This window comes from Pongo pygmaeus, chromosome 10, assembly GCF_028885625.2.
Source record: "Pongo pygmaeus isolate AG05252 chromosome 10, NHGRI_mPonPyg2-v2.0_pri, whole genome shotgun sequence".
NCBI classification, from domain to species: domain Eukaryota; kingdom Metazoa; phylum Chordata; class Mammalia; order Primates; family Hominidae; genus Pongo; species Pongo pygmaeus.
Window position 1 is genome coordinate 93,552,655 of NC_072383.2, and position 25,543 is coordinate 93,578,197.

General features: G+C 42.3%; 1 protein-coding gene and 1 pseudogene across 2 annotated transcripts in view; one reads left to right on the top strand and one right to left on the bottom strand.

The window, feature by feature from the left end:
• Nucleotides 1-25,543, bottom strand: part of FGD6 (FYVE, RhoGEF and PH domain containing 6) — a 138,319-nt gene that overhangs the window by 31,576 nt on the left and 81,200 nt on the right. For both annotated transcript variants that reach the window (XM_054445407.2, XM_054445406.2), the window contains exons 9-11: nucleotides 5,917-5,967; nucleotides 760-818; nucleotides 606-677 (exon numbers count right to left, since the gene is read on the bottom strand). In XM_054445407.2, coding sequence (XP_054301382.1) covers nucleotides 606-677; nucleotides 760-818; nucleotides 5,917-5,967 — 182 coding nt within the window. The remainder of the gene's footprint in view (nucleotides 1-605; nucleotides 678-759; nucleotides 819-5,916; nucleotides 5,968-25,543) is intronic.
• Nucleotides 18,150-18,782, top strand: LOC129010860 (large ribosomal subunit protein eL14-like; annotated as a pseudogene).

A 25,543-nucleotide genomic window follows, 5' to 3' on the forward strand; every position in this document is an offset into this window, starting at 1 on the left:
CCACAGTTTCCCTGAGATTTTTTACAGTCATAGTTAATTTTAAACCCTTAAATCATTTAGGAATCGGACAAGCAAGCAGGGTTGGATAAATCCAATATTGGCCCCTGGGATACTGTATGGAGGGACATGTAATTGACTGAGCGTGTACTTGTTCCTGAAGCATACCCAACATCCTGACAACTGCATTTTGTAGTTTTCCTGAATTCATTCCCTAGGCCACTTTTGTGCTATATGAGGAGGATCAAAATACCAATTTCCCCCCTCCCTTCATAATCCTCTCTTACATTAAAGATGTTAAATGAAATTGTCTTCAAAACTGTGTGAGGTCGCTGGCATTACACAATAAAACGATCCCATTAAATCAGATACTCTGTGGGGTCCCTTGCCGTTCCCCTAATTGAATTGGACTTACTTCATAAATGGGCTTATTCCTAATTGAATTGTCACAGTGACTTACATCATGAATGTTTTGAATGGATAAAGTGATCAAGACTGAATCAATGAAGAGTAACAAAAACAACCTATTTTTATAAAACGATAAACAGATACAGATGGTACCTAAATGCATCGTATACAGTTTGCGAAAAGCAATGTAAAATGCTTACCCGACCAGGCTGCACAATTTCATGGTGTCCATTTAAGCTGTACTGAATTTGCATAAGTTTCTGAAAGTTGTCCTACAGAAAGACAATGGAAAGCATATGAAGGCCTGGCTTTCAGGTTCAAGACCACACCAGCCACTGACAACAAGACACTTACTCCTTGCTTCATGGTGTCATTGGCGTGGTTGGCTACCTCTATAACAACAGCAAGGGCATCTGAAATAGGTAGGAACAAAACGTGCATTTAGTAATTACAATGGAAACAAATAGTTTGCAACATTAAGCAATTCCAGGGGACAAGATAGCTAGTTTATAGCAACCAACCTCTGGAGGAGCTTACTGACTGTGAGTAGGCAGAAATATAAGGTTCAATGAAGGCAAAACCAAACCAAACCAAACAACACCACCACCACCAAAAACCTGGCCAAAACAATATATAGGGATATAATGAGCCAAAAGAAGACTCTAAAGAGACACTGTAGACCATGTTTATTAACAGTATGAATGTCAGGGTTGTTTTGTGCTGTGATTTGATTATCCTATTCAAGTTTACAAGGATAAGGATGGGATTTCACCTGGAAGATAAGGACCATCTCAGTATAAACTGTCTTGGGAGAAAAGGATCGTGAGGGAAAAGGATCTTGTTATAGGAAATAAAAACTATGAGAAATGACTAAGATCAGGTCTCAGTCTCTTAGTCTGATTCCAAGAGGCATGAATTAGAAATGGGGGAAATGCCACATGGAAGCATCCTAGATCTTAGGAATTTGCAAGTGTCATTTTGTGAGCCGGGTTATTAGCTTCATGGGCCTATCTGTGTTTTATTCTTTTTATTAACCCTTTGCCTTTAGCAAAGTGTTTTTCCATACTCCAGCCTTGTCATCTTTATAACTAGGTCTAAAGGAAAAAGTCTGCATTTTCTCAGCTTTGGGGCTGCAGTTATTCTCAACCCAAGGCCATAGTGCTCCGTTAGGGACATGTGAACATGTGTAAAGACAATTTTTGGTTGTCACAATGACCAGGAAGATCCACTGGCCTTTAGTGGGTAGGAGGCAGGGATGCCAAACTCCATGCAATACTCCTTAGAAATCCACACAAAGATTATTCAGAACAATATGACAGTAGCATTCCCACTGAGAAAAAATGGTAGAGTGTTAGAGAGGGAAGCATCTCCTCCCGAGGCTGCTGTGGCAGTGACAGTGGTCATCAAAAAAAGGACTATTAAAAGAAAGAGTGGCTGGGTGCGGTGGCTCACGCCTGTAATCCTAACACTTTGGAAGGCTGAGGTGGGCGGATCATTTGAGCTCAGGAGATCGAGACCAGCCTCAGCAATAAGGTAAAACCTTGTTTCCACAAAAAATCCAAAAATTAGCCGGGTGTCGTGGCTCATGTCTGCAGTCCAGCAATTTGGGGCGCTGAGGTGAGAGGATCATTTGAGCCCAGGAGGTCAAGGCTGAAGTGAGCCCAGATCACACCACTGCATTCCAGCCTAGGTGACAGAATGAGGCCCTGTCTCAACAAAACAAAACGAAACAAAAACAACAACAAATCAATTTCTGAAAAGGGGTTGAGGTGTTTTGGTCCAGTTATTGTAATCTACCAAAGGACTGTCTTCCTGGTACCAGCCGTGGAGGCTTCTGTATTCTTTTTTTTTTCTTGCTCTGTCACCCAGGTTGGAGTGCAGTGGCGTGATCTCAGCTCACTGCAAGCTCCACCTCCCAGGTTCACGCCATTCTCCCGCCTCAGCCTCCCAAGTAGCTGGGACTACAGGCACCCGCCACCATGCCCAGCTAATTTTTTGTATTTTTAGTAGAGACGGAGTTTCACCATGTTAGCCAAGATGATCTTGATCTCCTGACCTTGTGATCCGCCCGCCTCAGCCTCCCAAAGTGCTGGGATTACAGGCGTGAGCCACCACACCCGGCCTGTATTCTTTCCACATGAATCATCATCACTATTATTAAAGGAAAGCAGGTTTTTCCTTATATAGAGACCCTGACTACATAGCAGATTTTTTTTTTTTTTTTTTTTTTTGAGACAGAGTCTTGCTCTGTCTCCCAGGCTGAAGTGCGGTGGCATGATCTTGGCTCACTCAACCTCCGCCTCTCAGATTCAAGCAATTCTCCTGCCTCAGTCTCCTGGGTAGCTGGCATTACAGGTGCACACCAGTATGCCCAGCTAATTTTTGTATTTTTAGTAGAGATGGGGTTTCGCCATGTTGGCAGGGCTGGTCTCAAACTCCTGACCTCAGGTGATCCACCCGCCTTGGCCTCCCAAAGTGCTGGGATTACAGGTGTGAGCCACAGTGCTCAGCCATGTATCAGAATTTACAGCGCCTGGTACCCTTTACACAGCAGGTATTCAAGAGGTTACCTTAGACATATTTCCTGCTTTCTGGCCTGCTGGAATTCCCAGTGGACAGGGGAGAGATGCCTTAAGATTTAATGGATGACAAAGCTGCTGCTGCTACTTGGTCACCTGGTCTCCCAAGCTGTACCTTCCCTACTCCATTCTGTGATTCTACTTTCCCCATGCATCCCGTTAAGAGGCCCTGATGCTTCTATTCCTTTAACTCTTCTGCCTACCTTTCAAAGTTATTCTTGCCTCACCTTCCCTCACCCTTGAAGTCTCAACCACACTGCTCACCACTCTTTTTTTCTTGAGACAGAGTCTTGCTCTGTCGCCCAGGCTAGAGTGCAGTTGCGGGATCTCGGCTTACTGCAACCTCCATCTCCTAGGTTCAAGCGATTCTCATGCCTCAGCTACTGAGTAGCTGGTATTACAGGCATGCACCCCCACGCCCCACTAATCTTTGTATTTTTAGTAGCAAAGGGTTTTGCCATGTTGCCTAGGCTGGTCTTGAATTCCTGGCCTCAAGTGATCCACCTGCTTCGGCCTCCCACATTGCTGGGATGACAGGCATGAGCCACCACACCCGGCCACTGCTCACCATATGATTGCTGTGCCTCTGGCCATACAGTGGGCCTCACTGTTCACTGGTTTTCTCATCTATGTCTTTGCTGTCACGTGTAATTTCCTTTAAATAAGCTCCTTAATCTCAGACCCTGAATTTGTTTTATGTGTAAAATGGAGCTAATAACTCACTTTCATTGAAGGCAGAAGCCCAGGACCCAGGACAGATGTTTTCTTTCTATTCTATAAGTTCCACGTACAATTTGTATCCTCATGAGAGGGGCTGCCGTCGGGAATGCTCATTTTTCCTCCCACTCACTCTCCCACTCATCTCCAGTCCTACTTTTTCCTGCAAAACTTCCCTGCCTCTTCAACCTTCACACTTTTCTCTGTCATCCAAATAATTCTGTCCTGCTCGGTGCACCCTTACTTTGAAGTCATTTGCTTTGTTCTTTATTTGATGGGTATTATAAACTTCTTCATCACCTAGATATGATCACTGAAGACAGGAAACTTGTCAGATCCCCAACCACAAGCTTTTCCTTTTAAAAAAACCGCCTTTAAAAGCATAATGTATACAAACAGAAGATGTTAGAGAAGTAAAATGATTAAAAGAATATATAAGAATCTCTACAAAAAGTGTTTAAAATGTTCACTTTTTACTCTGCAAATGTAAAGGATATACAAGAATATCATGAGGCCGGGTGTGGTGGCTCATGCCTGTAATCCCAGCACTTTGGGAGGCCGAGGCAGGTGGATCGCTTGAGCTCAGGAGTTCGAGCTGATAGCTCACTATCAGCCTGGGCAAGATAGTGAAACCCTGTCTCTACATAAAATACAAAAATTAGCAGGGTGTGATGGTGTGTGCCTGTAATCCCAACTACTTGAAGGGCTGAGGCAAGAGAATTACTTGAGCCCAGGAGGTTGAGGCTGCAGTGAGCCGTGTTCATGCCACTGCACTCCAGCCTGGGTGACAAAGTGAGACTCTGTCTCAAAAAATTAAAAAAAAAAAATGTGATCAGAATTCATAAAATTAATAGACTTGCTTAATATGTTTCTGCAGTTAGACCCAGGGGTTGCTGGGCATGGTGGCTCATTATCTGTAATCCCAGCACTTTGGGAGGCCGAGGTGGGCAGATCACTTGAGGTCAGGAGTTCGAGACCAGCCTGGCCAATATGGTGAAACCCATCTCTACTAAAAATACAAAAATCAGCTGGGCATGGTGGTACATCCCTGTAGTCCCAGCTACTTGGGGGACTGAGGCAGGAGAATTGCTTGAGCCCAGGAGGCAGAGGTTGCAGTGAGCTGAGATCGTTCCACTGCACTCCAGCCTGGGTGACAGAGTGAGACTCTGTCTCAAACAAAAAAAGAACAAGGGGTATACCTGTGACATTTGAAAGAGGTTGTTGGGAATAAACAGAAACACCCAAACAGAATTAATCTGTGTGTATGTGTGTGTATCTGCGAGAGAGGGAGAGAGAGAGACTGTGAGGGAGAGAGACACAGGCAGACAGACACAGGAACTCCAATTATCCCACTAGCTATGAGTCCCTCATGTTGTAATGGACTGTTTCCCTTAAGTACTACTAGGGCTGAGGGAAGGCTAATATCCTATTGTTAAACAGTGCCAGAATAATATGCTTTTTTAGACTCATCCCTGCTTTATAGTTTAGTCACTTCATGGACTCATGATTTTGAAGCTTGAGGACCTTGCAGATCTGGTTCAATCCCTGTTTTTGAAAGACAAAGAAATGGACCTCTAGGGAAACTGAATATGGCACGGGCACAAAGTGACTGAGCACAGGAGGGCAAAGCTTCCTGACCTCAGCCACCACGCTGGCTCCACAGTCGCAAGAGGCTGGTTCCCATGCAGGGCTGGCCGTGGGTCTCCCCTGCCCATATAGTCTCACCTATACCCAGCACTGCTTTACTACTTATCTGGTTCTATGTTAATCGGCTCAAAATGGAGTTTCCAGGAAGGCCTTAAGTCTTTTTTTTTTTGAGAAGGAGTCTCGCCCTGTTGCCCAGGCTGGAGTGCAGTGGCGCAATCTCGGCTCACTGCAACCTCCGCCTTCCGGGTTCAAGCGATTCTCCTGCCTCAGCCTCCCAAGAGGCTGGGATTACAGACATGCACCACCACACCTGGCTAGTTTTTGTATTTTTTTAGTAGAGAAGGGGTTTCACCATGTAGGTCAGGCTGGTCTCAAACTGTTGACCTCAGGTGATCTACCCGCCTCGGCCTCCCAACGTGCTGGGATTACAGGTGTGAGCCACCGCACCTGGCCTTCAAGTCGTATGAATAGAGTTTGTAATGGATTTTGTTATCAATATATTTTTACTTTCTAGCCCTACCTAAATAAACATAATATAAAAACTTCTGCAACCACAGAAGTTATTTACCTTGAGTGTCTCTATAATCTCCAGCATCTTCTATGAGATTCTTCAAATAATCTAGAAAAGAAGAAAAAAAAGTATTTGAGTACAATAAACCAGTGAGCCCCAAACACATATCCTTCTGTTTCAATACTTCATTAGTCTTGCTGGCTAATATACATGCTAGTCCAGCTTGTGCTAACTTTCTAAAAATGTGAAAAAATAAAGCCCTGAGATCAATTTGAAATCAAGACATAGAGTCAGAGCTAGAAAAAGCGTTGGAGGAAACATTGGTTATTTTATAGATGAGGAATCAGATTACTGAGCAAAGGATCTCACCCAACTCACACAACCTCTTGGTGGCAGAGCCAGCATGAGAATTCAGGTCTCCCAATGCCCAGTTCAGCTTTTATCCCAACACATAGGAAGTACCTTAATCTTGAGATCAGACATACATCTAGTATAAAATTCTAAGGCATTAATCCAATCCCTAAAAGACTCCTGGATTTGTTACTCTAAGAGTCTAACAATGCTCAGGACACCAAGGGAACTCAATATACGTATTTAAACAGGTGGTTTTCAAATGGGGACAAATTTGCCCCCCAGGGTACACCTGGCAATGTCTGGAGACAGTTGAGGTTGTCATAACTGAGGAAAAGGGGGTGCTACTGGTGGCTAGTGGTTAGAAGTCAGAGATGCAGACTGGACTCGGTGGCTCATGCCTGTAATCCTAGCACGTTGGGAGGCCAAAGGGGGTGGATCACTTGAAGTCAGGAGTTCAAGACCAACATGGCCAACATGGGGAAACCCCTTCTCTACTACACACACACACACACACACACACACACACACACACACACGTACACACACACATCAGAGGTGCTGCTAAATATCTTATAATGTGGGCCTGCAACAACAAAAAAATTATCTGACCCCAAATATCAATAGGCTTGAAGTTGAGAATCCTTGGTTTGGATGAAGATAGTCTGTAAATAAGTAATATGGTATATAGTAGTTCTTATAATACAGAAAAAAACAGAGGTAATAGAAGAACCTATATTTAATAAATCTTTAACATCAAGGAAAGTCATGGAATTTCAAGGCAATACTTCCTTCTCTGTTGAGAAATGCTGGATGGCTTCCCATTACCTGGTAAATTAATACAAATTCCTTCCTGGAATTTAAAGCCCCCTGCTACATGGGGGCTTTATCAATTTTTCTCTCTCTCTTGCTACTGCCTAAAATGGTCCCTTTGTTCTGACTAAATTTGATCTGTGCAACCCCTTAAACACTCCCCATGTGTCCCCCCCCCGGCTTCACACCTTTTGTCTCTAATAGTCCCTTTTGCTTGATCCCTTCCTCCGTCTCGCTTATACAAATTCTACTCACACTCTTCAAGGCTCTTCTTAAATCCCCCTTCTCTTACAAATTTCCATTTGAAAGAAACATTTTCTGCCTTTGAATAACACATGACACAGCAGTCTCACTTTATGCTTCTATCATTTTCTTTTTCATTAGACTCAAAGCTCCTTGTGAGCAAGTCATCTGACACATCTTTCTCTCACACAGCACTTAGCCAGGGGCTTTGCACAAAGGGGACAATAAATGCTTACCGAATAAAAACAATTCACTTACTCATTCAAGACAGAGTCCCACCCTGTCACCCAGGCTGGAGCACAGTGCTGCAATCATTGCTCACTATAGCCTCAAATTCCTGGACTCAAGCAATCGTCCTGCCTCTGCCTCCCAAATAGCTATGACTACTGGTGTGTGCCTCCATGTCTGCTTTTTTTTTTTTTTTTTTGCAGAGGCAGGGTCTCGCTTTGTTGCCCAGGCTGGTCTTTAACTCCTGGCCTCAAGCAATCCTCCTGCCTTTGCCTACCAAAGTGCTGGAATTACAGGCAGTGAGCCACTGCACCTGGCCAAGAATATATTATTTTTTAGATAGGATTGTATTTTAGTTGAGGTAAAAGGCAATAAATGCTGAAACCAATTCTAATGCCAGTGGGAACTGAGGAAATGAAAGGAGGAAAGGTGTGTTCAGTGACTGAATATATCTTCATCAAACCCAACTGCTAGTTAGTACTATTATGGAATAGATACAACTTCATCTCATGGATTTATGAAATCATGCTCAGAGGAACAAAGGAAAACATGGGTATCGGTGCCAGATCTTCAAACATAACAGATGACACAAACACGTGCCCAATTGCTGAAACTTCGTAAGTCTTTGAGACAGTGATCTAAGAGCCTGTGTGAGTCTAGACGTGCACATTATAAATATCCAGCACTGGCAATAAGCCATGGTGAGATGTTATGTATAAACATATTAAGCTTCCCTGCGCCATGGCATAGGTTCTGTCTTGCCAGAGACCATCGCTAGCAATTTAGATCTTAATCTGAACGAAGAGAGCATCCCCCCTAAAATATAAAGGAAAAATGAGTGGGCACACACAAAAAATAAAAAATTCCCAAATTAACAAAATACATAAGTTATATGTTACACTTAGCCTCATCTGGAGATGAAAATAAATATTCTCACTCTGACCCCACTCAGAATGCATTCAATATATTATATAAGCCATGTTTGGTGAGTGCAAACATTTAACATTTCTATGTCTGACAGTTGACAAGGTTGGAGAGACAAACTTACCCTCCCTATTAGATGTTCTCAAACCTTAAGCTACCTCATTAATCAAGTGATTTTCCTTAAGCTGTTAGTTAGTTACTATATCTTGTTGTGGAAAGGAATGCAGATTTACCTAAATATCACACTCATGGCGACTTCCTATTTTGTCTTAAATTTCTGCTTTTTAATACAGAAGTATATCCGTGAAAACAGAGACATTTCTCTAAACCAAAAGGGCTCCCCAGAAGATGTCCATATTAGGAAATCCTGACCTCAGAATCACTGTGCTGAGCCTCATAAGCTTCTAAGTTGCATTTTCTTTGCTTGTACTCAAACATGAACTTTTATGAACACAGTTTAAATACACTGAGCAGAAAGCCCACCATTAACACGTTGCAACATCATGCTATTAATCAAGGAAGTAACAGAGTTAGGTTTACCCTCCTTGCCAATTTTTAAAAATATCTTAATGGTGTCCAAAATTCAACTCTCCAGCTTATTCATTCATCTATCCATCCATCCATCCATCCATCCATCCATCCATCCATCCATCCATCCATCCATCCATCCATCCATGTTTTTAGGACATCTTCTTGCAGTATATCTTTTTGAGGACTTTTCCCTTGGCAAAGACAGCAGGACCAGGATCTCCTTAAACAGTTAAGAATCACCTGGGGCCTTAACTGTAGCATAAGAATGTGACTGATCACCCTGAGTCAGATGGGAGGAACAGGAAACCAGTAGCTGCCCCAGTGACTGTTATAACCCAGGTGAAACCCAGGAAAGGAGACCAGACAGACACGCCTATACTGGTCATAGGGAACCACCTATTACCTATCACTTAGGACCTGGTATTCGGCAGAAGCTTTCCTAATAACAACGAGGAGAGCAATCATTTCAATTTGCCATGTTAGACTGGTAGTGTTCTATGACCTTTCTGTTCCTGCCAAAACAAATTGAGCATTATTCAAAACTTCACTAATAAAACTGCCTCAAATGCCACTGAGGTTATTTTTATCAAAGGAAAAAAAAGCAAATGTTGGTTCAGTGTGTAGGTACACTACAAAATGTACTCTCTGGCCACCAGGTGGCATCACTGATTAATAAAAGTTAATTAACTCCATCACCATCACCCAACATTAGTAGCAAAAAATTAACTGGAACACAACATACTATGTGCAACTTCTAGGGATATGCAAGTTACCTTTTTTCTTCTCTTTTTTTTTTGGAGGGTCTCGCTCTGTTGCCTAGGCTGGAGTGTGCAGTGGTGTGACCAATGCTCATTGCAGCTTCAATCTCCCGGGCTCAAGTGATTGTCCCCACACCTCAGCCTCCCAAATAGCTAGGACAACAGACCTGTACTACCACGTTGGGCTGTTTTTGATTTTTTTGTAGAGATGACGTCTCACTATGTTGCCCAGGCTGGTCTTGAACTCCTGAACTCAAGTGATTCTCTCACCCTGGCCTCCCAAAGTGCTGGGATTACAGGTGTGAGCCACGGTGCCAGTACAAGTTAATTTTATTCTCATATAAAATGCCCAAGGCCACCGGCCGCAGTGGCTCATGCCTGTAATTCCAGCACTTTGGGAGGCTGACGTGGGCGGATCACGAGGTCAAGAGTTTAAGACCAGCCTGGCCAACATGGTGAAACCCCGTCTCTACTAAGAATACAAAAATTAGCCGGGCATGGGGGCACATGCCTGTAATCCCAGCTACTCAGGAGGCTGAGGCAGGAGGCTCACTTGAACTTGGGAGGCAAAGGTTGCAGTGAGCTGAGATCGCACCACTGCACTCCAGCCTGGGTGACAGTGCAAGACTCTGTCTCAGGAACAACAACAACAACAACAACAAAAAATTCCAAAGGCCGGGTGTAATGGCTCATGCCTGTAATCCCAGTACTTTGGGAAGTTGAGGTGTGCAGATCACTTGAGGTCAGGAGTTTGAGACTAGCCTGGCCAATATAGTGAAACACCATCTCTACTAAAAATATAAAAATTAGCCAGGCATGGTAGTGGGCACCTGTAATCCCAGCTACTCAGGAGACTGAGGCAGGAGAACTGCTTGAACCCAGGAGGTGGAGTTTGCAGTGAACCGAGATTGTGCCTCTACATTCTAGTCTGGATGACAGAGCGAGACTCTGTCTCAAAAAAAAAAAAAAAAAAAGAGAGAGAGAAAGGATGAGGACCCACTATATACTATATCTTGTTGGAAATCTAAGTTTTCTGTATAAGGGTTCCCAGGGAGCCTTACCACTACTCACTGATTACCTAATCAATACATAACCAACTTAGAGCAGAAACTAGTAGGAAGTACTGTTAACCATTAATAAAAATTAGTCATCTGTGGGAATCTGGGACTTTTTGCATTCAACACCCAGTCAGATTCCTGGACCGTGCACTGAGAAATGTTTGGCAGCAAAGCACAGAGGAAATGAGCGTATAGGAGGGATAACATTCCAAAGTCAAGTGTTTTGAATTTGAAGACATGTCTTGCTTTGTACTTTTCAGATTTCTTCTTTCCTCCATAAATATGTAGTGGGATCAGCAACACATACAGAATTATGGGATCCAGAGAAAACTAAGTCTAGTCAATATGACTTTGTAAAGTTTTTTGAAGTTTCAGATTTTGCAAGGAACAACCTAAAATTAGCCTGACTTGTGAAACAAAGTACTGATCATTTTAAATACCAAAAACAAGCATCAAGTGTCAAGTTACAAAACATACTGACACTTCAAGGCAGCTTGGCGAAGTGGTCAAGAGCCCTTGCTCTGGAATTAGAAGACAGAAATTCTTGGGCCAGGTGTGATGGCTCATGCCTGTAATCTCAGCACTATGGGAGGCCAAGGTGGGAGGATACAGCCTGGGCACATAGTGAGACCCATCTCTAAGTCTGATGATGATGATTGATGATGATTGATTGATGATGATGATGATGATGATGATGATAGAAATGCTTACTCTGCCTGGTCTAGTCACATCTAGTCGAGGCATGGGACTTTGGCCATGCCCCACAGCATTTTTTTGTGTTAATATCCTCATGCATAAAATAACTAGGCTGAACCAGAATGAAAACTGTAACGATTCTCATTCTAAAATATCATGAAACATATTTTGTTGAATAAAATAAAAAATGAAAAATTTGAAAAATTAAATAATGAGGAAAACTTAAACTATGAACATCTCTGAGAAAAACGATTACTAAACTATTTCCTTGTTTTTATAAACGCTTGATTTGACTTAAAAACCATCCTAGGGGTATATCATACAGTACTTAGGTGTTCTATTAGCTCTTTAGTGCATTTAATTTGTTTTGGCTATTTATATAAGTAGGATGGCATACAACCTTATCTCCCCACATGATCTTGCCTTATACCTGCTGTCCAGGCATAATTATAAATACTGTCCTCTTTTACTTTTGTAAGTTAATGGGTTTGGATTTATAAGTAACACTGATTAGCACTGTCGGGTGGTGTGGTGGCTCACACCTGTAATCTCAGAACTTTGGGAGGCCGAAGTGGGCAGATCACCTGAGGTCAGGAGTTTGAGACCAGCCTTGCCAACATGGCGAAAACCTGTCTCTACTATAAATACAAAAATTAGCTGGGGGTAGTGGTGCACGCCTATAATCCCAGCTACTAGGGAGGTGGAGGCAAGAGGATCACTTGAACCCAGGAGGCAGAGGTTGCAGTGAGCCAAGATTGTGCCACTGCACTCCAGCCTGGGTGACAGAGCAAGACTCCGTCTCAAAAAAACAAAAATAAAAATAAAAAAATAGGCCAGGTACAGTGGCTCATGCCTCTAATCCCAGCACTTTGGGAGGCTGAGGCGGGAGGATCACGAGGTCATGAGTTCGAGACCTCCCTGACCAACATGGTGAAACCCCGTCTCTACTAAAAATAAAAAAGTTAGCCGGGTGTGGTGGAACGCGCCTGTAGTCCCAGCTACCCAGGAGGCTGAGACAGAAGAATTGCTTGAACCCAGGAGGCGGAGGTTGAAGTGAGCCGACATCGCGCCACTGCACTCCAGCCTGGGCGACAGAGTGAGAGTCCGTCTCAAAAAAAAAAAAAATAAAAACAAACATAAATAAATAAATAAATAAATAAATAAATAAAACATGCCTTCTTCCATATTCCAGATTCTTTCCTTGGGATCAGGGAGAATAATTTATTTATTTATTTATTTTTACTTTTTTTTTTTTTTTTTTGCTTCATGATTTGTGATATAGAAAAAAAATAAAGTTAAAAAAAATTTTAGGCTGGGCATGGTGGCTCATGTCTGTAATCCCAGCACTTTGGGAGGGTGAAGGAGGTGGATCACCTGAGGTCAGGAGTTCAAGACCAGCCTGGCCAACATAGCGAAACCCCGTCTGTACTAAAAATACAAAATTAGCAGGGCGTGGTGGTGTGCGCCTATAGTCCCAGCTAATCAGGAGGCTGAGGCAGGAGAATTGCTTGAACTCCGGAGGCAGAGGTTGCAGTGAGCTGAGATCGCACCACTGCACTCTAGCCTGGGTGACAGAGTGAAACTCCACCTCAAAAATAAAATAAAATAAAATAAAATACTAAATTATTTTTGGGTGCTTGATACATATCACAAAAAACCTTTCCTAAAGGGAAGTGAAACTTTTAATACAAATATATGAGAATAACAGTTTCAGTAAATGCCAATTTTGTGTGTTGCAGTTTTTCATTGCTAATAGAGAGAATTGGTAACCTGTTTTATTTGATAGTTATAATTCGAAGGACACAATACACCACTAATATTTATTATGTGCTCTTTTTTTCTAAGTTATTATATTTGTTCATATTTTTAGTCTAGATGTCTATTTTTAGTATTTGTACTGAAATGAAAATTTCCTAGAGGTATATTTTCTGATGTGCTGTTTGCCTTTTTACTTTGACTGTATTTTAAACTTTTACATAATATTTTAATGTTATTATAATGGTGCAAAGGTGCCTCAAAAAATAAAATAAAATAAATAAAATGAAAAGTGTCAATATTTTCATTTACAGGCTGGGTACTGTGGCTCACCCCTGTAATCCCAGCACTTTGGGAGGCCGAAGCGGGCAGATCACTTGAGGTCAGTTGTTTGAGACCAGCCTGGCCAACATGGTGAAACCCTGTCTCTACTGAAAATACAATTAGCTGGGTGTGGTGGCAGGCACCTGTAATCCCAGCTACTAGGGAGGCTAATGCCAGAGAATCACTTGAACCCAGGAGGTGGAGGTTGCAGTGAGCTGAGGTTGCGTCACTGCACTCCAGCCTGGGCAATAAGAGTGAAATTCCGTCTCAAAAAAAAAAAAAAATATATATATATATATATATAAATATATATATATATAAAATATATATATATAATTATATATATATATATTCCTTTATAATTAATTTTTCTGGGCCTACAAAACTATCTTTCCTCCTGTCCTCATTTTAGAGTTTCAATAGCCAGTTTTATAATTCTTCATATTTAGCTCTGATTTTATTTGCAGTATATGTATTAATGTAGGGATCTTGATTTGTTTTTCAAATTATTATTATTTTTGAGATGGAGTCTCTCCTGTTGCCCAGGCTGTAATGCAGTGGCATGATCTTGGCTCACTGCAACTTCCGCCTCCTGAGTTTAAGGGATTCTCCTGCCTCAGCCTCCCCAGTAGCTGGGACGACAGATGTGTGTCACCACGCCCAGCTAATTTTTGTACTTTTAGTAGAAACGAGGTTGTACCATGTCGGCCAGACTGGTTATTTTTCAAATTATTAATAGGTTATTTAATAAACAATCTTTTTTCTATTGTCTTGGGTTTCCTACTTTGTCATACATTAGATTCTTATAAACACAGTCCATTTCAAGTTACTTCCTTATTACATAAAGAATAATTCCTTTTATAAAAAAATCAATAGATCTATTCTTGCAATGGTATTGTGTAACTTTAATTGTTGATGCCTTAGAATATGTATGGACTGGCATTTGCCTCCCAGAATATTATTTAACAATGTACATATCCTATTTATTTCTATACACAAAATCATTTTGACAAGTAATGATAAAACTCCAAAATTCTAAGTTAAGTTTAATAAGAATATGTAATGTCATGAATATATTAGAAGCTAAGTAAATGGTACTATAGTATAAGGTATCATTTTATGCACAAATGCTAAAACTGTGGCCTTCCTGAGGACAGAAAGCCTGATTTTAATTATTGTTGTAGCCCCTGCAACCTAGAACAAGATCTGTTACGCCAAGTGCAGTGGCTCACACCTATCATCCCAGCACTGTGGGAGGCTGAGGCAGTTGCATCACCTGAGGACAGGAGTTTGAGACCAGCCTGGCCAACATGGTGAAACGCCGTCTCTACTAAAAATACAAAAATTAGCTGGGCATGGTGGCTCATGTCTGTAATTCCAGCTACTCAGGAGGCTCAGGTGGGAGAACTGCTTGAATCCGGGAGGCAGAGGTTGCAGTGAGCTGAGATTGCACCATTGCACTCTAGCCTGGGCAACAGAGCGAGACTCAGTCACACACACACACACACACAAAAAAAAGTGCTCTGGCCTTTGGCTCTAATTCTTCTGCTTCTCAAATACTCATTCAATTCTAGTCCTTGAATCTGTATGTGGCCTAGAACCATCTCTTATAGATGTGGTGCTTGCCTAAGTTAGGAAGTATCATCTCGGGAGGGGCACAGTGGCTCATGCCTGTAATCCCAGCACTTTGGGAGGCCAAGGTGGGCAGATCACATGAGGTCAGGAATTCGAGACCAGCCTGGCCAACATGGTTAAACCTCATCTCTAATAAAAATACAAAAATTAGCTGGGCATGGTGGCACATGCCTCCAGTCCCAGCTTCTTGGGAGGCTAAGGTAGGAGAATCGCTTGAACCTGGGAAGTGGAAGTTGCACAGCCTGAGCGACAGAGTGAGACTCTGTGTCAAAAAAAAAAAAAAGTGATCTTTCTGGGGTCTCAGGTTGCCTTTCTGTGAATTAGAAAAGGTCCCTTTCCTGGACCAATGCACCCCCTCCTCACCAGGGCACAAAATATGGCAAGGAAAGGATCACCTGAGGACAGGAGTTTGAGACAAGCCTGGCCAACATGGTGAAACCCTGTCTCTATTAGAAATACAAAAATTAGTTGGGCATGGTGGCTCATGTCTGTAATTCCAGCTACTCGGGAGGCTCAGGTTGGAGAACTGCTTGCAGGCATCCTTGTCCAAGAATTATGTAAGGAGGCCCTGATCTATCCTAGACTTTGACACAACCCTGGTCCTGAGGCGGCATCCCCACAGAACTCACAAACCAAACCCAACTCCAGGCTCATCCTAAGGCAAAATTTTGACACAGATCTCATGATAGATGGTATCTCCCCAAGTCCCTTTTTAGTCGGAAAGTCCAGCTAGGCATATCCAGAATGTTCTAAGGAGAGGCAAACTGCAAAAGTCAATATACATTTTTTTTTTGAGACGGGGTCTCTCTCTATCCCCCAGGCTGGACTGCAGTGGCGCTATCTCTGCTCACTGCAAGCTCCGCCTCCTGGGTTCACGCCATTCTCCTGCCTCAGCCTCCCAAGCAGCTGGGACTACAGGCGCCCACCACCAAACCTGGCTAATTTTTTTGTATTTTTAGTAGAGATGGGGTTTCACCGTGTTAGTCAGGATGGTCTCGATCTCCTGACCTCGTGATCCACCTGCCTCGGCCTCCCAAAGTGCTGGGATTACAGGCGTGAGCCACCACGCCCGGCCAATATACACTATTTTGACTTGACTTGTCTGAGACTGCTTTTCTTTCTTCCTTTTTTTTTTTTTTCTTTTTTGGAGACAGGGTTTCCCTTTGTTGCCCAGGCTGGAGTGCTATAGCTCACTGCAGCCTCCACCAACCTCGACCTCCTGGGCTCAAGCGATACTCCTGTCTCAGCCTCCCGAGTACCTGAGACTACAGGTGTGTGCCACCATGCACGGCTAATTTTTTTTTTTTTTAAAGAGGCGGGGTCTCCCTATGTTTCCCAGGCTGGTCTTGAACTCCTGAGTTCAACGGATCCTTCTGCCTCGGCCTCCCAAAGAGCTGGGATTACAGGCATGAGCCACCGTGCCTGGCCTGAGACTGTTTTTCTTAGTGGATACATTTTCTAGTAGTTGCCAGTTTATTAAGTAGGAAACTTAAGTGTACGGAAATGGCCTTGGCATAGTCGAGCCACACTTCAAAGAAGCTCTTACCCATATTTGGTCTGTACCACCCTGACTATCAACAAAGCAAACTTAGGTTTAGGGAGATAAGCACATTTTATTACCTAACAGCCAAGCGAAGAATAAAGCAAATATAAGCACCACAGTTCACATTTGATTAAAGTTCAGTGTTTTCTCCAACTGAAACAGGTCCTGATGAGAGCCCGTGATTCTGACAAAAACTGTGAGAGAAACTTTAGCAACAGATTCTGCTTGCTATAGCTCTGCCAAGACAAGTCCCAGCAATAGAGGCAATTGGCTACTTGCAGGAAATCTGGGTCAAATCTGCACTTAGAATTGGAAAAAGAATGGCTTTGCAGCAATGTCTATGGGTAGAATTTGGGGTATCTGCAAACTTGGAGGGCAAAAAGAGGCACATAAACAATCCCACCCCATTTTCACTAACCTCTAGGTATAAAATAGGATTTTCTTCCATCATAAATGTAGGTGCAAACCACAACAGTATCAGTGATATCTGTGACTTTATCACCACAGATATTTTTATAGCATATTACAGTTGTGGCAGACATCTTATCCCTCTCAGCACTCCTCTCACCCCTACTTCAAAATCATGGTACTTATTACATCTGCCACCAGATCTTATTTAATACAGTACTAAAGAAGTGCATGCATTAATTACTATGTCACGATTAAAAAATATTTTATTACTGTGATTGTGGTATAGCAAAAAAAAATTTTTTTTAATAACTGTATTTCAGCCCAGTTGGTTTTCCCTTTAATCTTATGTAGTTTTTTCAGCACTTAAAAAAAATTATTCTGAGAAGGGCTCATAGGCTATATCAGACTGCCAGAAGAATCTAGGCACAAAAAAATTTAAGAACTCCTGTTCTACAGAGAAACTAAGATTACATTTAAAAGTTCTAAGCTAATAAAACAGGTGGATGAAATGTGCTACCCTTGATCTTAGCCAAAAGGCTGAGAAGCGATGATGAAATGTGCTTGCCTCATATACCCTAAACACTTTCCATAGCATTAAAACATTTCATGGACGGCTAGGTGTAGTGGCTCATGCCTATAATTCCAGCACTTTAGAAGGCTGAGGTGGAAGGATCCCCTGAACCCAGGAATTCAAGATGAGCCTGGGCAACATAGTGAGATCCCATCTCTACAAAAAAATAGAAAAAAGTAGCTGGGTATGGTGGTGCATGCCTGTAGCCACAGCTACTTGGTAGGCTGAAGTGGGAGGATCTCTTGAGTCTGGAAGGTTAAAGCTGCAGTAAGCCATGATCCTGCCACCACACTCTAACCTGGGAAACAGAGCAAGACCATGTCTCAATAAATAAATAAATATTTATATTTTGTGGATACCTGGATACAATTTATTAAATACTATCTCTCAAAATACCTTTTTCACAACTACGATTAAAAATGAATTCCTTCTCACCAAGTGCCGCCAATATGGTGTTCAGGCACTTCATGGAGGTTGGCCGGGCAACCTACGTCGCCTTTGGACCTCATGCTGGAAAATTCATTGTGATCATAGATGTTATTGATCAGAACAGGGCTTTGGTTGGTGGACCTTGAGCTCAAGTGAGGAGACAGGCCATGCCTTTCAAGTACATGCAGCTCACTGATTTCATCCTCAAGTTTCCACACAGTGCCCACCAGAAGTATGTCCCACAAGCCTGGCAGAAGGTAGACATCAATACAAAATGGGCAGCCACACAATGGGCTAAGAAGATTGAAGCCAGAGAAAGGAAAGCCAAGATGACAGATTCTGATCATTTTAAAGTTATGAAGGCAAAGAAAATGAGGGACAGAATAATCAAGAATGAAGTTAAGAAGCTTCAAAAGGCAGCTCTCCTGAAAGCTTCTCCCAAAAAAGCACCTGCTGCTAAGGGTGCTGCTGCAGCTGCTGCTAAAGTTCCAGCAAAAAAGATGACCGCTGTGGGCAAGAAGGCTCCAGTCCAGAAGGTTCCTGCCCGGAAAGCCACAGGCCAGAAGGCAGCACCTCTTCCAAAAGCTCAGAAGGGTCAAAAAGTTCCAGCCCAGAAAGCCCCTGCTCCAAAGGCATCTGGCAAGAAAGCATAAAAGGCAACTATAAAAAGCAATAAAGGTTCTTTAAAAAAACAAACAAAAAACAAAGGCCAGTCATGGTGGCTCACGCCTGTAATCCCAGTACTGTGGGAGGCTGAGGCAGGTGGATCACTTGAGGTCAGGAGTTTGAGACCAGCCTGGCCGATATAGTGAAACCCTGTCTCTACTAAAAATACAAAAAAATTAGCTGGGCATGGTGGTGCATGCCTATAATCCTAGCTACTCAGGAGGCTGAGGCAAGAGAACTGCTTGAACCCGGGAGGTGGAGGTTGTAGTGAGCCGAGATCGCACCACTGCACTCCAGCCTGTACGACAGAGTGAGACTCTGTCTCAAAAAAAAAAAAAAAAAGAAAAGAAAAAGAAAAAACAGAACAATAAAAATTAGCCAGATGTGGTAGTGGGCACCTGGTGGGCACCTGTAACCCCAACTACTTGAGAGGCTTTGGTGGGAGAACTGCTTGAATCCAGGAGTCGGAAGTTGCAGTGAGCTGAGATCATACCACTGCACTCCAGCTGGGGTGACAGGGTAAGACTTGGTCTCAAAAAAAAAAATAAAATAAAAAATAAAAAGGAATTGCAACAGAACAAGAGCTGAGCAAATCACAACATGAATTCTGAATTCTGGATAGAATTATCTTCCTAATTTACATGGCTGGAACTGCCTTATATCAGAGACCTTTGGGCTCGTCAGAAACTAGATAACTAGATTCCTTGACTGGAGTGCAGGACAGCCCTACGTTTTTTTGTTTTTTTTTTTTTAAATCAAGTTCTGCCTTAGAGAAAATGTTAAAATAACTTTGATACATACAATTAACCCTAGGTTTTAAAATAAATACTTGCTAAACAGAAGTTTTCCGTAAGGGTTTTTAAAAAAGAGTCATCTATTAGCAGCCGGGCGTGGTGGCTCACGCCTGTAATCCCAGCAGTTAGGGAGGCCGAGGCAGGTGGATCAAGAGGTCAGGAGTTCGAGACCAGCCTGGCCAATATGGTGAAACCCTGTCTCTACTAAAAATACAAAAATTAGCTGGGCATGGTGGCACGTGCCTGTAGTCCCAGCTACTCGGGCGGTTGAGGCAGAAGAATCACCTGAACCCAGGAGGTGAAGGTTGTAGTGAGCCAAGATCGTGCCACTGCACTCCAGCCTGGGCAACAGAGTGAGACTCCAACTCAAAAGAAAAAAAGTCATCTATTAATTTAACTGTGATCTTTTTTATGTGTGCTTGTTAGCCTGTACATAGCTCAAATGTATAGCTTCAGAACACTATAACAGATGTTTTAAGTATCTCATTTTCTACCAACGTGAGAAATCCTAGATTTCTAAAACCTAGAGGGAGTTAATATCATCCTAAAGGCAAAGACAACGAGAAAAAGTAATATAATATGTTGTTAAAGTAGCCTTTTATATAACATAAATATTTTGAACAAGATCAAAGAAACCACCTGATCCACATTTAATCAAAGGACTGTTTTTTTCTAAATACGTAAGTGGAAAAGACTTATCAGAGGAATTTTAAAATTCCTGTATCTTATATTTTCTCTATCAGGATCCTTACTGATTTAACTTGTTTCAACACCAGTGTAATAACCTTCCACAAATAAAAGGCTTTTTTCTGAAAAACAAATTATACAACATATAGCACAGGTAGACAAAAACTAAAAGGATATGTGATAGCCATCTCTGGATGGTAGAAGATGAAAAGAGACTCAGTTTTTTCATAATCCTTAAATATTTTTGTATGCACAAAAGATCCCTTCAAAGACAAAAAGTGGCCCTTACAAAAATAACATCACCAGAATATACTTTCTCAAACCAAGTGAATATCTTTTGTGACTACTACTTGTACTAAAGTCTGCCTCTGACTTTATTTTTTTGAGATGGGGGTCCTGCTCTGTCACCCAGGGTGAAGTACAGCAGGCTCGATCATGGCTGATTGCAGCCTCGAACTCTTGGGCTCAAGTGATCATCCTGCCTCAGCTTCCTCAGTAGCTGGGATGACCGGTGTGTGCCACCACACCCAGCTAATTTTTAAATTTTTCTTTTGTAGAGACAGGGTCTCACTATGTTGACTAGGCAGGTTTCAAACTCCTGGGCTCAGGTGATCCTCCCAACTCAGTGCTGGGATTACAGGCATGAGCCACCATGTCCAGCCCTGCCTCTGACTTCAAGGGGTTTACAATCTAGTGGCGAAGATAAGGCACAGATCCATGGTATAATTAAACAACTAAAAGATTCAGTCACAAGACAAAGGGCAAGATCAATACAATTTTTAGGAATTGAGAAGGAGAAGGCTCAGTGAGGGCCTAAGTGATTGGGCATGACCTCAAAGAGGAAGACTCTAAGCCCCATCAGGGCAGGGGCCACCACTGTGTTGTCTGCCAGTGTATACAGGTGTCCAGCTCAGGGCCAACTTTTATAAATATTTGCTGGTGGAGTGATTAATGGAGGAGAGAATCTGGTTTTGAAGGACAGCTTTCAGGAGACAGCAAGAAACCTACTATAGCTAGACCAAAGGAAAAGAAGGTTCCGGTAATTCTGGGTTATAAACTGTGGTCTTTATACTATGAATAAGTGGGTTTTCAACTTTTCTAATAAACAGAATGAAAGTGTGTCCTTGGAAGAGATATTAGGCAGTAACTGTGCTAGGCTACATGGAGGGGTGATAAGAGGTAGCATGACCACCAGCAAGATATTGCTATAAAATGGCGTGAGTTTAGAAGGGCCTGGCCTGGAGCATAACAAATAAATAGAAGGAGCAGAAACCAGAGGTGGAGGAAAATTTGCTGGCAGATCCTACAGGGAGGAAAGAGAAAAGGGAAGGATTTCACTCCTTTCCATAATTTTGTGACTGGATGACTGAAAGAATGCTTTTAAACATTTATTAATCCATCCATCCACGCATTTATGCATCCATGCATGCATGCATCCATCCATCCATCCATCCAACATTCATTGCTGCTACTGCATGGGGATTCTCAATCTTATAAAAAAGAGCAACTCTCCCTTTCCTTAACTGTCAGTTGACTGAGTCTCTGATGTGTTCCAGGATCTATGCCTGACGCTGGGATAAGATAATAAAGATGGTCTCTACCCTGAAGAGATGAGAAAGAAGATAAGTAAAAGTTAAGGCTGCTCTGATAGCAGTGTCTGTTTTCTTCCTATTCTTCCCAACTTCAAACAGGATCCAGCCTGATAAACTGGCTTTGAGTAGCCAATACAAAAGTAAAATTTACAAGTTCCTTTTGTTTTTGTTTTTTTGAGACAGAGTCTTGTTCTGTCACCCAGGCCGGAGTGCAGTGGTGCGATCTCAGCTCACTGCAACCTCCACCTCCCAGGTTCAAGTGATTCTCCTGCCTTAGCCTCCTTAGTAGCTGGGATTACAGGTGCATGCCACCATGCCCAGTTAATTTTTGTATTTTTTGTAGAGACAGGGTTTCACCATGTTGGCCAGGCTGGTCTTGAACTTCTGAGCTCAAGCAATCTGCCCACCTCAGCTTCCCAAAGTGCTGGGATTACAGGCCATTGTGCCCAGCCAAAATTTACAAATATTTAGGCTTAAATTATATAAATCACTGATTTTGTTATACAACTATATGCATTCTTTTAGATCCAATTTGAACTGATCTTAAAAAAATACTAACAAGAGTGTAGGTGTAAGTGTTTTACTACAATGCAGGAAGAGATTGCCCAAATAGAATACCCTATAGAAACCCAAAGTAAGTCCAGAAAAGAAAACACTGGAAGACAATAGCATGGTTACTTGAACAGCAGTGACAGACTGCTCTATCTGGGGATTTCCACTGATCTTTTCTAAAAGGATCCCAGAATAAACCATCTTATCATCTACGCATATCTCAGTGGCAGGCACAAACCTACTTACATTGAATCAGGCAGGACTCCTTCCCCTTCTCAGCCTGAAACTTAATACAGCAAAGTTGCCAGGAGTTGCCTCAAATGAATGAAGTACCACTCCTGCCTGCTCTTGTATATTTTGTGCATTTGGAATCAATCCAAACTCCAAAATGGAAATAAAAGTACTTACCTTACGAAGCTATTTGAGCTTTATTATCCAAAGTAATTAACATGTTTGAAAGATGCAAATTTAAGACTTAAAATCCAACTTTAAAAAATCTCAGGCTGGGCCCAGTGGCTCAGGCCTGTGATGCCAGCACTTTGGGAGGCCAAGGCAGGAGGATCGCTTGACCCCAGGAGTTTGAGACCAGCCTGGGCAACATGGGGAAACCCTGTTTCTACATAAAAAAAAAAAAAACAAAAAAACTCAGTCCCTAGACAGCAGTACTTTCACAGCAACAGTAGATATATCTTGCAAAGTAAAGAGTAATCAGAACATCACAAAAATCAGTACTGGAAAATCAGAATTTTAAATAAAAATAAAAAGCATCAGTTAACAGGATGGATCACTTAAATACAAAAATTAAAAAAGCAAATCTTTAGTATTGACGTGCAAGGTTATAGGAATGTCCTTGAGATTATAGGAACATAGGTGCCTCAATTAAAGCTGTGTAGCCTTGGGAGGACATTTCACCTTTCTGCTTGTGACTTTCTTTTTAGGAGAAGATATCATCTCTAATATAAATGTTTCAATGTCATTCTTTGGATGAAAAACATTTTGGCTGAGTTTTTTTTTTTTTTTTTTTTTGAGAGGGAGTTTGCTCTTCTTGGCCAGGCGGGAGTGCAATGGCGCAATCTCAGCTCACCACAACCTCTGCCTCTCGGGTTCAAACAATTCTCCTGCCTCAGCCTCCCGAGTAGCTGGGATTATGGGCATGTGCCACCATGCCTGGCTAATTTTTGTATTTTTAGTAGAGATGGGGTTTCTCCATGTTGGTCAGGCTGGTCTCGAACTCCTGACCTCAGGTGATCCGCCCGCCTCAGCCTCCCAAAGTGTTGGGATTACAGGCGTGAGACACCGCACCTGGTGAGATGTTTTAAACCTACCTTAAAACCTATCTAAATTATTTCCTGAACAGCTTCAACATATCCAAAACTGACCCAGATATTTTGGAGGCCACTAAATTATAGATATAAGACACACTCAGTGAACTCAAGGTTGGAGAACTGAAGCAATCAGAGATGGCTACAAAGAGAATGGACTTCTGACCTGACTTCACGTCAGGCTTAGAGGAAGGAAAGAATTTTAAACAATGGAATAAAAGGCATAGGATGAAGAATACAAAGTCTACTACGTTCTTTCTTTAATTTTAGTCCTGATTTCGTGGCCTTGAACAAGCCATTCATCACTTTTCCCCCTTCCCAAATCCACCAGTATGAGGGCCTACTATATATAAGGTATTGTGCATCAATTAACGAATGGAAAAGCCGAGATGGGCAGATCATCTAAGGTCAGAAGTTTGAGACCAGTCTGGCCAACACGGCAAAACCATATCCCTACTAAAAATACAAAAATTAGCCAGGTATGGTGGCAGGCGCCTGTAATCCCAGCTACTTGGGAGGCTGAGGAGGGAGGATAACTTGAACCTGGTAGGCGGAGGTTGCAGTGAGCTGAGATTGTGCCACTGCACTACAGCCTGGGTAACAGGCAAGATTTCATCTCATAAATAAATAAATAAATAACAGAAAAGATTTCCCAATCTAAGATTAAGTAAGACGTAGCTCAAACTAAAAATAACTCCAAGCTCACATGATGTTGGTATTATAAAACAAAATTCTTCTTTTTTTAAGAGACAGAATTCTCACTGTCACCCAGGCTGAAGTGCAGTAGCATGACCACGGCTCACTGTAGCCTCGAACTCCCAGGCTCAAGCAATCCTCCCGGCTCAGCCTCCTGAGTTGCTGGGTTACAGGCATAGGCCACTGCACCTAGTTAAAATCTATTTTAGTAAAGAGGGTTTTTTAAAACCTGCTTTTGTCATTTCACCCTTTCTCAATAAAAAACAAACTAAGCATGAAACCTAAATTTAACATATGCAGACTTTTTACTACTTAGAACAGTCGTAGGGTGTGAAACGAAATAAATAATATGGCCGGGCGCCGTGGCTCATGCTTGTAATCCCAGCACTTTGGGAGGCCAAGGCAGGTGGATCACGAGGTCAAGAGATCAAGACCATCCTGGCCAACATGTTGAAACCCCGTCTCTACTAAAAATACAAAAAATTAGCTGGGCACGTGCTTGTAGTCCCAGCTACTCAGGAGGCTGAAGCAGGAGAATCTCTTGAACCCAGGAGGCGGAGGTTGCAGCGAGCTGAGATTGCACCACTGCACTCCAGCCTGGCAACAGAGCAAGACTCCGTCTCAAATAAATAAAAAATAAATAATATGTAAAAACTAATCTTTGCATTAAATTTTCAGATTCTTGCTCCATTCCCCTCCCATTTGAAACTACAGTTGTCTTTTGCCACTGAAAACAGTACTTCATTTGACAGCTGTGGAAAGAGCCTATGCCATTCAAAAGCTGGTTTATGAGAGCACTGAATTTATCTAGCAAAAACACAACATGTGTATCAGTACTTCCCTTTGTCCTGTGTATTCTAAATCTCTGCCAAAAGCAGAAGAAAGAAAGTACAGAGGGACAGGATATCCTTAAATTATTCAGTTGGCTTTATGTCATTCCAGACAGAAACCTAGTGCCTGATACATCGTTAGAAATTTAAATTAAGGGCCAGTTGTGGTGGCTCACCCCTATAATCTCAGCACTTTGGGAGGCCAAGGTGGGCAGATCACTTGAGGTCAGGAGTTTGAGACCAACCTGGCCAACATGGTGAAACCCCGCCTCTAC